A 12,926-nucleotide genomic window follows, 5' to 3' on the forward strand; every position below is an offset into this window, starting at 1 on the left:
TACCTCGGGTTAAGTACGCTTCAGGTTGAGTACTCCGCGGACCCGTCTGGAACAGATTGATCCACATTCCATTACTTTCAATTGGAAAGTTTGCTTCAAGTTAAGTACAGACTTCCGGAACCAATTGTGTTTGTAAACCGAGGTACCACTGTATAGTTGCTTAAAAGTGACTTAGCACATTTATGATCCCATCTGATGTGAGCCCAGGGTGGTTTGTCCATTTCTAGTTCCAAACACTTTATTAGAGTAGACTCAGCATGGAAGCGGGTAAGACTGGGGTATGGAATCAACTCCTTAGGCATAAACTTCTGGTGATTAAAAAGTGAAATGAGATTTCTTCATGGCAATCAGGGGTTATAGGCTTCAAACAGATGGAGAGAAAGATGGGGGGGGGGGAGATAAACAAGTAATGTGAAATGGTCCATGCTTTAATCCTAGCTTATTTCTGAATGTTTGGCAGAGGGGCAGAGCAGGAGCTTTCATTTCTCAATTGGAAAAGGTCATTTCAAAAGCCACCCTTAAAAGAAAATGGTTGTGGACACATTGGAGAGGAGTTCCCTGTGATATTCTCTAGCAGCCTTCTCCAACCTGGTGCCCTAATAACTTTTGGATCACAACTCCCATCATTCCTGGCACTTGTTCATGCTATTTGGTGCTGATGGGAGGTTCTACAGTACCTCTTGATAAGAGGACCTGCTTGCATGTGGACAGTGCCTGGTTCATTCCCTTGCATCTTCACGTAGGGCTGAAGAAGACTCCCTATCTGAAAACCCTGGAATCCTGCTAGTCAGTGTAAACAGGGCTAAACTAGGTGGACCCAGTGGTCTGACTCTGTATAAGGCAGCTTCCTACATCACCCAAAAATAACAAAGTATCAAAACAACTCCCAACTTATTATAGCAAAACTGTAACAGAAAAAGCAGGGAGAAAAATCTGTACTGGAAATAACATAAATGCTGTGAAGTGTTATTGGTTTTCACTGAAAAACACAGGAAGGTGGGAAATGTACAAAGCTCTCTTCACCATTTTGAAAGTATTTAACAATACTTAGCCCATCAGAGAAGAAATTGAAAATATTTGAATGGGCAACTGATTCCAACTTCACACAGGGATGGTAATTGAGCCACACAGAGAAAGAGAGAGACCAGACCTGAGCAAGTGATAGGTTTGAAATGAGGCTGGTTGGCTTTCCAGAATAAAGGTTTTTGTCCAAACCTTTAAAGTTGTACCTTAGGTTTCCTGCATTCTCCTGACGCCTGTGAATGCTTCCAGGTTAGGCTTGCTCATCATCTGGGCAACAAAGAGCTGTTGTTCTCTGCAACAGACCCACCTCTATTTCTGCCCTGCCTTGCCTTAGCTTTGCCCTCTCTAGCATCGGGAGGAGCAGCTTTTGATAGTGAGATGGGAGGTGTACAGTTCTGTTGCTGCAGTGATGCTCTTCAGAGGCTTGCAAGGAATGTGTCCTTCGGTTGCTAGGCAACTGCTTTCTGCATCCTCCTCTCCCCTCCCTGCACCTGGCCTGCCTTAAGAGCTGAAGCATGCTGGTTACCCAGCAGGTGGGCAAAAACATGTACATCTCGTAACCTGACAGCTCTCAAAAGGAACTGCTGAGTTCCCCCCCCCCCCAAGATCTGGGGGCTGAAGTTGTCTTTGGTATTTCCCCCCCCCCAATAAATATATGTATACCCAGAATAGTCACAGGAGGAGGAAGAGCCACAATGTGTAGTCATTTTGGGAGTAAGGGATGCATGCTGAATGTGTGGCCTGAAGGACTCCAAGGTGCTGGTCTGGGATTTGCTAAAATATAAATTCCTTTCTGTATTTAACAAAGACTGCTGGAGAAGAAAAGTGGGGAGAATTGTGATGAACCTTCACAACTCTTCCCTCCAACCCTCTCCTGCCCTCCCTGCTTTGAAATGCAGAATTTTAAATTGTGGATGGCTGATCAAACTCGGACTGAGCAACCGCTAACCCAAACCAGATTATTTAGTGTGAATGAAGTCTCCTGTGGCTCCTTCGTCTCTTTCCCATGCCTTCTGACTGGTCTCATCACCATCCAATATAATTCAAGCTCCTGCCTATTACAGCTGATGAAGAATTTATTGCCTTCTAGGTTGTCAGCTTTGGGGGAAATCTATTTTCTCTCCTCCCCCCCCCCTTCTATTTTTCTCTGCAGTAAGAAATTCTTCTTATGGACAGATCCATCTGCAAAGTGCTTCTTAGCCAGGATTGTGAATGCAAAATTATTTTTAGTGGATTGATTGGAAAAGTAAGGGGCTCTGTTCTTAGACGCTGCACCTTCTGTGTTTATTGTTTTCCATCCCCAGTGGCGGCGGCTGTTTATATCCCTCCCGCTTTATATCACCAAAGGATACAAAAAAGAGCTTTACAAGAATTACAAAGAAAATGCCCAAGTATTAAAATAAAATGCATGATACAAAACTATTGTAAAACCACAATAAAAACAGGCAGTATGAAACTGACCTGTAAATATTCCCACCAATTTACTAGCCTGCATATTCTTTATTAGTCTGCTAAAAGGAGGGAAGTACCCACTTGCAGGACCAGCCTGGAAATGCAGGCTCCTAGTCTCTTATTAGGCTGATAAAACATTTGCTTTCTACCAGTTGGACTGGTGCAGGGAAGATGAGGTTATCCACAACACACTGTGCTTCTGTGGTTGCGGTGAAAAGAAACTTTCCTTTTCTGATAGACCACATATCAACTAAACAGGCTGGTGGAAAAGAGGGTGGTCTGTTCCTTCTCCATCAGCTCCAGACTGGTTTACAAAGCCAGCGACCAAATTAAAAGAGGAAAACAACCATTCTAATACTAAAAACAAGCAGAAATATACCACCTAGAACCTTGTGTCTTCCAGATGTTTTAGAGTACAACTCTATCCCTGACCCCATTGGTCATGCTGTCTGGGACTGATGGGAGCTGTACTCCAAAACACCTGGAGGGTACCAGGCTGGGGAAGGCTGCAGTAGGCCTTTCGCCACTTGGGTGATCATGTGTCCTACTTTCAAGAAGGAAGCTGTCTATATTTGAATAGCTGTCTAGTCCAAGTCCGCTATAAAGATAAAGGACTCTTAAGAAGGGAGAACAGGGGCCTTGAAGTAGTTTCCCGTCAACAGCGAGCATCTGGAGAACAGGCTGAGCAGGCACACAAGTAATCTAGTCTTCCTCGCTATGGTGAGATGCACTTCTTATTTTAGTAATTCTAAATTTGCATCTATGCCTTGGAAAATGCCAATGTCTATCTTCTTTTTTGGGTGGTGCATAATTAGGCACCCTGCTTGGAGTAATTCTTCCCCAACACTTTGCAGATGCAAAGGAGAAATAAAAAATATTTGCTGCTGCCACACAGCAGACTCCAGTGGAGGGGTGGGCCACATTGCCAAAAATGGGCGTGGTCAGAGCAATCAATGCTCCCCACATCTTGCAAAAGCTCAGCAGGGTCCAGTATGGTTTCCAGTATGGACCGTGTGTTGAGATTTCCTGCATTGCAGGGGGTTGGACTTGAGGACCCTCAGGATCCGTTCCAACTGTACAATTCTATGCTGCTATCATCCTTCTGTATTCACCACTTTCCAGAGAGAACATTGTATCAAGAGATTTTCTTCCAACAATTAGCTCCCCAAAGAGGCATAAACTAGCCTTACTGGCCGATTAAGAAATATTAACATTCCTTTGTCTATTTCTAGACTCTGCTCAGGTATTGCATTAGAGCAAGACCATGGTAACTGTCTCATTTGCAATAACCAGACAGTAAGCCCACAACAATATAATACAGTATAAGATTATGAAAACAACCACTGAAGAGAAAAAGCACAAAATACATGGACACAAATTGTGTCTTTTAAAAAACCTATAACAGAAACTGAAAACAATCAGATATAAAAATTGCAGGCAGTTTTGACTGTACATTCCCTTCATTATTATTTTTAAAAAAAATATTATTATTTTTCTCCTTAAACAATATTTTCAACAATACAATAACACACATATTTACTTTCAGCTCTGCCGAGCCTGTGGCTTCCCTCCCCCCCTCCAGCTGGTTTTCCACTTTCAAGTCCCATCTCACACTTTAGCTCTTTAACCTATTGTCCACGTTGTAGGATTTATTTCAGTCCTGCTAGTGTCTTCAAATTTTTGCAGTTATTATTCAAATATACAATAAATTTACTCCTCTCCCTTTGAAATTTTTGATCGTCCTGGTCTCGAATCCTGCAGGTCAGTTTGGCCATTTCTGCAAAGTCCATCATCTGTGCCTGCCACACCGCAATTTGATCATATGGTTGAAGTTTTAGGCCCTTATCGGGTCTATATTCCTTTGAATAATGGTGGTCTAGTTTTGAGGGCTACAGTGAAGAACCTGCCTATGTTATCTGCAATCTTAGGTTGAAGTCTGCTATTAAAAATGAAGCATAGAATTCATTTGTGTTCCCCACATGCCAAGAAAGTGAGAGAGAGAGAGATGCATTGGAATATTATATCCCCGTAAATGTTACATTATAGAAGAACATGGGCTAACATTTCCAATGAAGCTGCTTTACAAGGACAAACTCTCAAATGGCAAGTAAACCCGATAACCAATATTTTAAATATTGTCTTCTCATGAACATTTTAATATATTTTAAATATTTTAATATCTTTTAAATATTACCTTTTCCTGAATCTAATCTATTTGTACTGCATGTGTACACATTGGGGACCCCCCCCCAATTTTATCTTTGCAGCAACTCTGAGAGGAAGGTTTTTCTGAGGTACAGGGGTGGCTCAAGGTCATCCAGCAAATTTCAAAGCTGGGGATGTCTTTACTGGTCTCCCCATGATTCCAAGCTGACTTTCTTTACGTTTCCTCTGAAAGTCTGAGGAAAAGAGTCCAAGTAGCTGAAATTTTAGGATTTAGCGCTTATTCTGAGGAAATGCAGCTTCACACCCTCAAGATAAGATCAATCCCCCAGCATACAGTAGTCTGGTTGTCTCTGGTGTTTATGTCTAAACCCACAGCCTTGAAATTGCACAGTTAACGCCATGCTGGCATCTGACAGACTTCTCAGCAGCTCCTCTGGTGACGCGGCCTTTATAAATTGCTACTTTCTTAACATCTTTTTGACATTTCCTGATGATTGAAATTAAAAGTATGCCGTAGAGTCAAATGGCTTTGTCTGACTTCGCTCGCAGAACCCTTGCGCTGCCGTTGTGGATGTGACAGGGATGGGAATGTGATTTGACAGAGAGGCTGGAAAATTGAGGGGCTGGCGGCTCCCAGGCCTGTTTGTGAGGCCCCAAGGAAAAGAACGTACATGTTGTCTATTTGCTTGAAGTGATATCTGGCAGAAGGGCGGGGGCACCCTTTTGAAACCATCACCAAGGCATCACTAACAGGTCTGTGAGCCCTGTACAATAGTAGCACTCTGTCTTCTCTTCTCCTGATCCTTTTTTTTTTTTGGTAGTCCTATCAAAACTTGTTTAATTTTTCTTGACAGTCATCAGCTGTTTTTCTCAAGCAGGAACTTCCAAAATTCTCCTCAGAATTTTGCTGTAGGTGGATGTCGAAGGCAACTAAATTCTTTCCCTTTGAGAATTTGGTGCTCCTTAACTCTTGGCCATAGGGACCCTAAGGGTCATCTAGTCCAACCCTCTGCAATGCAGGAATCTCAGCTGAAGCATCCACGACAGATGGCCATCCAACCTCTGCTTAAAAAATCTCCAATGAAGGAGAGTCCACAACCTCCCGAGGGAGACCATTCCAATGACAACAGCTCTTACTGTCAGAAAGTTTTTCCTGATGGTCATTTCAATACTCTTCTACCCCCCCCCAATCCTGCTATTCTTTTTGCTGGAAGAGGGGCCTCCAAATTTGCCACAGATTACTCTTCTGGTGAAATTAGCTTTTAATTTCAGTTTTAAAGAAGAATGTCATTTCAGTCTGTCCAAGGGCCCCAGGAGCTCAAAAGGGCCTTGAATTGATTCTGCTGTCAACTCACTGTTCCTCTCTGCTGGCCATTTTAATGGTGGGCAAGTGCCTGTGTTTCTTTTTAAAAGGAGTGGAGCTTACTAAAATTCCATCGGGGGGGGGGGGCTGGCAGGGAGCACCGTTCCTGCTGCAGCAGCACAAGAAAAAAAACACTGTGCACTTGAGGCTGTGTGCATGGGATGGTGGGGATTTAGCCCATCACTGACACTGTGCCAAGGACCCCTTAATATCCGAATAGACTTTTGGCAACCAGATGCAGCTGATTTCTGGTACGGAGAATCCGAGCTAAGTGAGCTAATGTCCTTCTTTGTAACTTTGCCTAGATATGTGAAGGCTGATTGTAAAATGCTCTTGGCACATGCTCAGAAGTGCTCCTTTATTTTTACTCCACAAGACTGAGTTCCCATTTAGCTAAATGCATATTAAAGTTTTAGGCTTTAGCTTAATGGACTGTTGGTGGACTTTAGTGGGTGACTATGACAATTCACCCTCCCCCATTCCAGACCACCCTTTTCTCCACGTGGATAGAGGACTAAATCAAGGGCATGTCCTGATCTGTGTGTTGTACTGATGACCATTTGAGAAAGCCCCATCGTTGCTATGGAGGCCATGAATTCCCAAGCTGGACCTGAGGCATCCTCAGCATGGATGTAGTAGTCACCCAAGACCACAGTTCTGGGTTCCTTCAATGCAACACCCAATATAACATCAGCCAGCACAGTCAGTCAAATACTAACCTGTCTCTCTGGCTCCAACACCAGGTGCAAGCCCTCCAGTTCCACACCAAGAGAGAGGGATTTCCTGATGGTATGAAGTGAACCCCTGTGGACTACAACAACATAACCTGCACCACCACCCTCTTCCAGGCTGGGCTGATGTTGCACCGAGTAACTGGGTGGGAAGAGCTGAGTCAGATTTTGCTCTCCAGGTTCCCCCACCCAGATCTTGGTGAGGCACACCAGGTCAGCTTGCTTATACACAATCAAATCATGAATCAGCATTTTTGTATTACAGACTGACCACTTATTCAGCAGCAGGACCACCCTGCTGTTGGGCAGTGGTAGAGGCAGTGGTAGAGCATCTATTGCAGGGGTCGGTAAACTAAGGCCCGGGGGTCGGATCAGGCCCAATTGCCTTCAGGATCTGGCCCACGGACTGTCCATGGATCAGCATGGGGATTCTGTTCGTTCGGGCAGCACCATTTCTCCCCTGTGCCATTCCATTTCCCCCCCTCTCCCTAACACACACCGCGGCGGCGCCTCCTCCCACCCTCCTCCTGGCTTCTCCCCACCCTGCCTAGAGGAGGAAGGGGGCCGGGCTGAGCTGGTAAGCAGCCCCTCTCTGGAGCCAGCCCTTTTGCACTGCTCATCTTCCCTCCACTGTCACTGCTGCTGCCCTGGTGCTCCTGTGGGCCAGAGAGTGGACCGGACGAGCTCGCTCTTCCTATCCACGAGAAGCAGCAGCAGCGGCAGCAGCAGCAGCCCCTGGGAAGGTAAGTGCAGTGACTGGGGCCGGGGCTGGGGAGGAGGACTACTTGCCCCCATTGCCTCCTCTTCCAGCTCATCCCCCCTGGTCCCCCTTGGCCCGCCCAAGGCCTAAAACCACCAAAGTTGTGACATCTGCTGCAAGGAAGGCGAAACCTGCCAATGCAGGGAAATTCCTTCTCGGTCACTTGGTCACCACCCATCATCCCTTCAAAGTCTTCCCCTGTAATGCCTACCCATCCCCTCAATCACTGAGACTCAGTATGACCCATGGAACTGATTGGCACAGGATGCCATTATGGCCACTCACATAAAATGGCTTTAGAAAAAGATGAGATTAATTGGAGAAGGACGGGCCTTCTTTATGGCTACCAGTCAGGAACTCCAGGAACTCACCTTCCACTTTCAGCCAAAGTATGCATTTAACTTGGGAATGCATGAGGAATTCAGTCCTGAAAATTGTGACGTGGACTGACATAATCTGCACCTCCCAAACTAATGTGCAGATCTGAACATGGCTGTCACCAACTTTCATACTAGTCCAAATGATGCGACTCAGTTCTTGGCTCACAAAAAGCATCAAAGTATGTTTAGAAATGCATGTTTAAATGTGGGTTTTCATGTGAGTTTTATTTAAAATGCAAATTATCGTGGAAAAGGAACAGAACAGGTTTATGAGGGAACACAGGCGGATTGGAAAGAAACTGATCCTGTGCCTAATCTGATTTAGGGGAGGGATCGATGATACCATTGTGTGCTTCTCAGTGGCTTGTGGTTGGCTGTTGTCAGCAGATAGAATGCTGAGAAAAATAAAGATTTCTTTTTATTGGAACAGCATCTAGGAAGCTATTTATATGTCGTTCACCTTGGTAAATTTCTGTTGTAAAGGCATTGTAATTTTGCTTTGCTGATCTGACTTAAGTGTGTGACTCATTAGTGTCTTGCCCCTCTGGAGCAATCCTAATAAATATGAGCATTTGCCTAATCCAACTACGGGCATGCTCCTTCCTTGGGATAAATATGGCAACTGAAGATCTATGGAGGGGAGCAATGGAAGTCTAGCAAGCAGGCAGTCATGGAAGTCATGAGCTTTCAAAAGACAAATATGCACCCCTCCCCACCCAAAAAGGACATAAAGCTATGGGTTTCTTTTTGTGGTGCCAGAGCAGGTCAATCAAAGTACGCCTGGTTCTAATGAATGCTCACATTTAGTTTAGTTCCTTGGTGTGTTTGTGTGTGTTTTGGACATGGTGTAGTAGTTAATCAGCCTGGTGTACGTAACTCCACTGGCATTGTTTTGAAAAGCAGCAGCAGCAGCAGCAAGCAGAAAGAAATATTTTAAAAAATGCCATGACTGCCACAGATCAATGCATTTTAAAATTAAAATGGCTCAGCATTTATCATGTGCAAGGAGAGAACCAAGCCAGAATCACGGGTGAAGGGGAGACAGTAGTTATTGCATCGGGACAATGCATTTGGTTTTTTTTTAAAATGTGGTTAAATTTTTTAATGTGTTTGTTTCATTATTTATATGCTGCCTTTCAGTGCGCATTTTGTTCAATGGCTGAGATCCTGGTTTTGTTCCTGTTGGCAGGAGTATTCCCTGTACAGATTTACAGTCATATGCAGGGATGCCAACAGGATTTCCTGAGCCCAGTACACTGTGTGGGGGTTGCGCCTCCGGCATCCCACCCCCCTCATAACATCCATTAAGAATTGCTGCATATGTACACATAACAATTTAACCTAGCCTACCTCACAGGGCTGTTGCAAATATAAAAAGGGGGGGGGAGAAAACATCCACAACCTTGAGCTGCTGGGTGGAAAATCAAGATACAGATCTATGCCCTCCTTGGCAGCTTATGTTCACTAGACCTGTCAGGCTGCTAGGTGGTTACAGGGATGTGGCTAATGATAAATTTTAAAATGCTAATAATAAAAAGTCTGTTTCCTGCCTGCCTTTCTTTTATTTTGAATGGGTGTGTGGGGTAGGAGTCAGGTTTATAATAATAATAGTAGTAGTAATAATAAGAGTAATAATAATAATAGTAGTAGTAATACAGTGGTACCTCTACTTGCAAATTTAATGCGTTCCAAATGCACATTTGTAAGTCAAAAAAATTTGTAAGTCGAATCCCATAGGAATGCATTGGCAGAAATAATTCGTTAAGTAGAAGCAACCCTATCTAAAAATTCGTAAGTAGAAAAAATCCTATCTAAACAGCATCCAAGGTGGCGGACAGAGCTCTATTCGTAAGTAGAAAAATTCGTAAGTAGAGTTATTCGTAAGTAGAGGTACCACTGTAGTAATAATAATATATTATATACCCCGCCCATCTGGCTGGGTTTCCCCAGCCACTCTGGGCGGCTTCCAACAGAAAAATGAAATAAAATAATCTATTAAACATTAAAAGCCTCCCTAAACAGGGCTGCCTTCAGATGTCTTCTAAAAATCTGGTAGCTGTTTTTCTCTTTGACATCTGATGAGAGGGCATTCCACAGGGCGGGCGCCACCACCGAGAAGGCCCTCTGCCTGGTTCCCTGCAACTTGGCTTCTCGCAACGAGGGAACCGCCAGAAGGCCCTCGGCACTGGACCTCAGTGTCCGGGCAGAACGATGGGGGTGGAGACGCTCCTTCAGGTATACTGGACCGAGGCCGTTTAGGGCTTTAAAGGTCAACACCAACACTTTGAACTGTGCTCGGAAACATACTGGGAGCCAATGTAGATCTTTCAAGAAAAAAAGCCATAAAAACCAAGGGAAAAGGAATCTGGGACGCAACCAGACTTTACATGTAGATCTTCAGCAGATCTAATGTGTAGCTGCCTGCTGGGACTAGCTTGCATGAGTGAGGCATTCAGGCAGGTTGCAATTCATACTCCCCTGCTGCATGTAGGCTTTGCACACTTGAGTTCTCCTTTGAACTATCCTCCTTTTTCTAAGAGCGTTTTAAATTTACCATATTGTTTTATAGTCTCTTACCCTTACAGCAGACCTGTAAAGTAGAATGTTTTAGCAAAACAGCGAAAGGAACCGAATTAAAAAAAATTCAAAACCGCAATCAGATGCCTCATTCCTCATAATCTATGGACATTTATGCATTTATACATTTGCTCACCTTCAAATTACTACCGGGCTATTGCTTTATTTCTGCTATCTCTTTGGCTGATAGGGTGCCAGAGCACAATGAGCCTGTGGCAGCAGAAATGTTCAATTAGGACTCTGGATCTGATGGGCTGACTTTTTTTAAAAAAAAGTTTAAAGACAAGACTCTTGCCAGTTGGCTCACTGAGAAAATTGCTAGGGCTCATGAGCAAGATAGTACTATTACACTCATGCTTTGCTTGTTAGCTTCCTATAGGCACCTGGTTGTCCACAGTGAGAAGAGAATGCTGGGCTGTAGAGGTCTTTGATCCAGCAAGGCTCTTCTAATGTTTCTATGTTCAAAAAGCAGTGAAACAAACAAAGGCATTTATGGTGGCTGCTCTCCTCTTATAGCACTCTCACTCCAGAGCCTCCCAAATTCAATCCAAGTCCACAACTTCCTTGTGAAACTTACATCTTTAGGAGGGACATGCCTTCCTCTGATTGCTTCGCAACAGCAGTGAATGTTAGCAGAAGTTAAGAACTGCCTTCATGCTTTGTGTTCTAACTTTCTTTGTTGTTGTTTAGTCGTTTAGTCGTGTCCGACTCTTCGTGACCCCATGGACCATAGCACGCCAGGCACTCCTGTCTTCCACTGCCTCCCGTAGTTTGGTCAAACTCATGTTTGTAGCTTCGAGAACACTGTCCAACCATCTTGTCCTCTGTCGTCCCCTTCTCCTAGTGCCCTCAATCTTTCCCAACATCAGGGTCTTTTCCAAGGATTCTTCTCTTCTCATGAGGTGGCCAAAGTATTGGAGCCTCAGCTTCACGATCTGTCCTTCCAGGGAGCACTTTCTTTAGGAACAACCTATTGATTTTTTTTTTAAATTGAGACCTAAGAGTCTGGGGCTTTTGTTGGCCTTGCACTCCCTCAAAGTGTGCCCCCTTTTCACATCTGTCAGCGGCCCTGCTCATGTGGTTCCCCTACCAGTGAAGGATGGGGTGGGGGTGGGGGGAGAGGGGGAGAGAGAGATGACTCTTGCTGATTCCCTTTTCAGCCCCTTGCATTTCCACAAATTAGAGAGAGGTGGCACAAGGAACTGAATGAACAGGGGGAAAATCTGTTCATGAAACAAAGAAGCACTAGCATTCATGATAGTCTAGTTCAGATCCAATCCATTGAAATCAATGGGGAAATCTGCTAACTATTCATTGTTTTGTGGCCACTGAGTTTATGGGGGAGCTAGTCATTACTATGATTGGGCTATGATTCAGTGATGGCTCTTGTGTTGCAGATAATAATAATAATGCAGCTAATAATGCAATAATAATGCAATAATAATGCAATAATGCAGCTTCTGTCTTATTTTCTCCTTTCCTCTTCTCCCCAGCCCAGAACTGCAGCTACGTTTTGCGAGGTCCAAACGGGACAATACAAAGTCCAGGATTCCCGTACGGCTATCCAAATTATGCAAACTGTACATGGACAATCACCGCCAAGGAGCAGAACAGAGTGCAGCTTGTATTCCAGTCCTTTGCGCTAGAGGAAGATTTTGATGTGCTGTCTGTCTACGATGGGTTGCCTCAGCAGGGAAATCTAAGAACAAGGTATGAAAAAGGAGGGTTAAAAAAACCCTGTCATTCAGAGAAGGAAAATGTTCACAAGCACATTAAGATGTCTGTTGGTTGGATTAAACAGTTTGAATGAAGGTTTTATGTTGCAATAAAAGCAGGTCCTAGCTCTATTTCTGTAAAGTTATCTCAACTGTCTGGATTTCACACACTTGATAAGGCCTTAAAAATATTGCTAAGCATGTTCGATGGCATAGTGTTATCAGTGCAGTTGCTGCCTGAGACATCTGGAAAAGTTAATTAGAAGTTGTTGCTAGAGGAACTGAGCTTGGAGAGGAACCTTTCTAAAAGTCAAGTCCCTCCCCTCCCTGTAACCCCATCTTTAGGGATAGCAGTTAAGTAGTTGGCAAATTGTGAAAATCTTAAAACTGAGAGGTTTTGCACTCTGTCTCCAGTTTTTGAAGTCTCCCTCTTGAAAACCTTATACTGTTCATTTTACAGTGGTACCTCTACTTACGTGCACCTCTTGTTGCGTATCCTTCGGCATTTGTGCATTTGCGCATGCGCAGAAGCGCTCTACCATGCCGAGCACATGCACAGAACAGGCACCTCTGGTTGCGAAAATCTCGGGATCCGACCGGAGCTCCGAAACGGATCCCATCCGCAACCGGAGGTACCACTGTATATATAAAAGTATTTCTATACAAATATATCATAAAATATCAGGGTTGTTTGCAGTTAAAACATAAAACACAGTAACACAGTGGTTTTTAAAAAAATAAAATAAAATATGTTGTTGC

General features: G+C 44.1%; 1 protein-coding gene across 1 annotated transcript in view; it reads left to right on the forward strand.

The window, feature by feature from the left end:
* The window catches only part of CSMD2 (CUB and Sushi multiple domains 2), a 495,411-nt gene that overhangs the window by 49,308 nt on the left and 433,177 nt on the right, over positions 1 to 12,926 (forward strand). Inside the window, exon 2 of the mRNA XM_035120356.2 lies at positions 11,946 to 12,162. Coding sequence (XP_034976247.2) covers positions 11,946 to 12,162 — 217 coding nt within the window. The remainder of the gene's footprint in view (positions 1 to 11,945; positions 12,163 to 12,926) is intronic.

Source organism: Zootoca vivipara, chromosome 6, assembly GCF_963506605.1.
Source record: "Zootoca vivipara chromosome 6, rZooViv1.1, whole genome shotgun sequence".
NCBI lineage: Eukaryota > Metazoa > Chordata > Lepidosauria > Squamata > Lacertidae > Zootoca > Zootoca vivipara.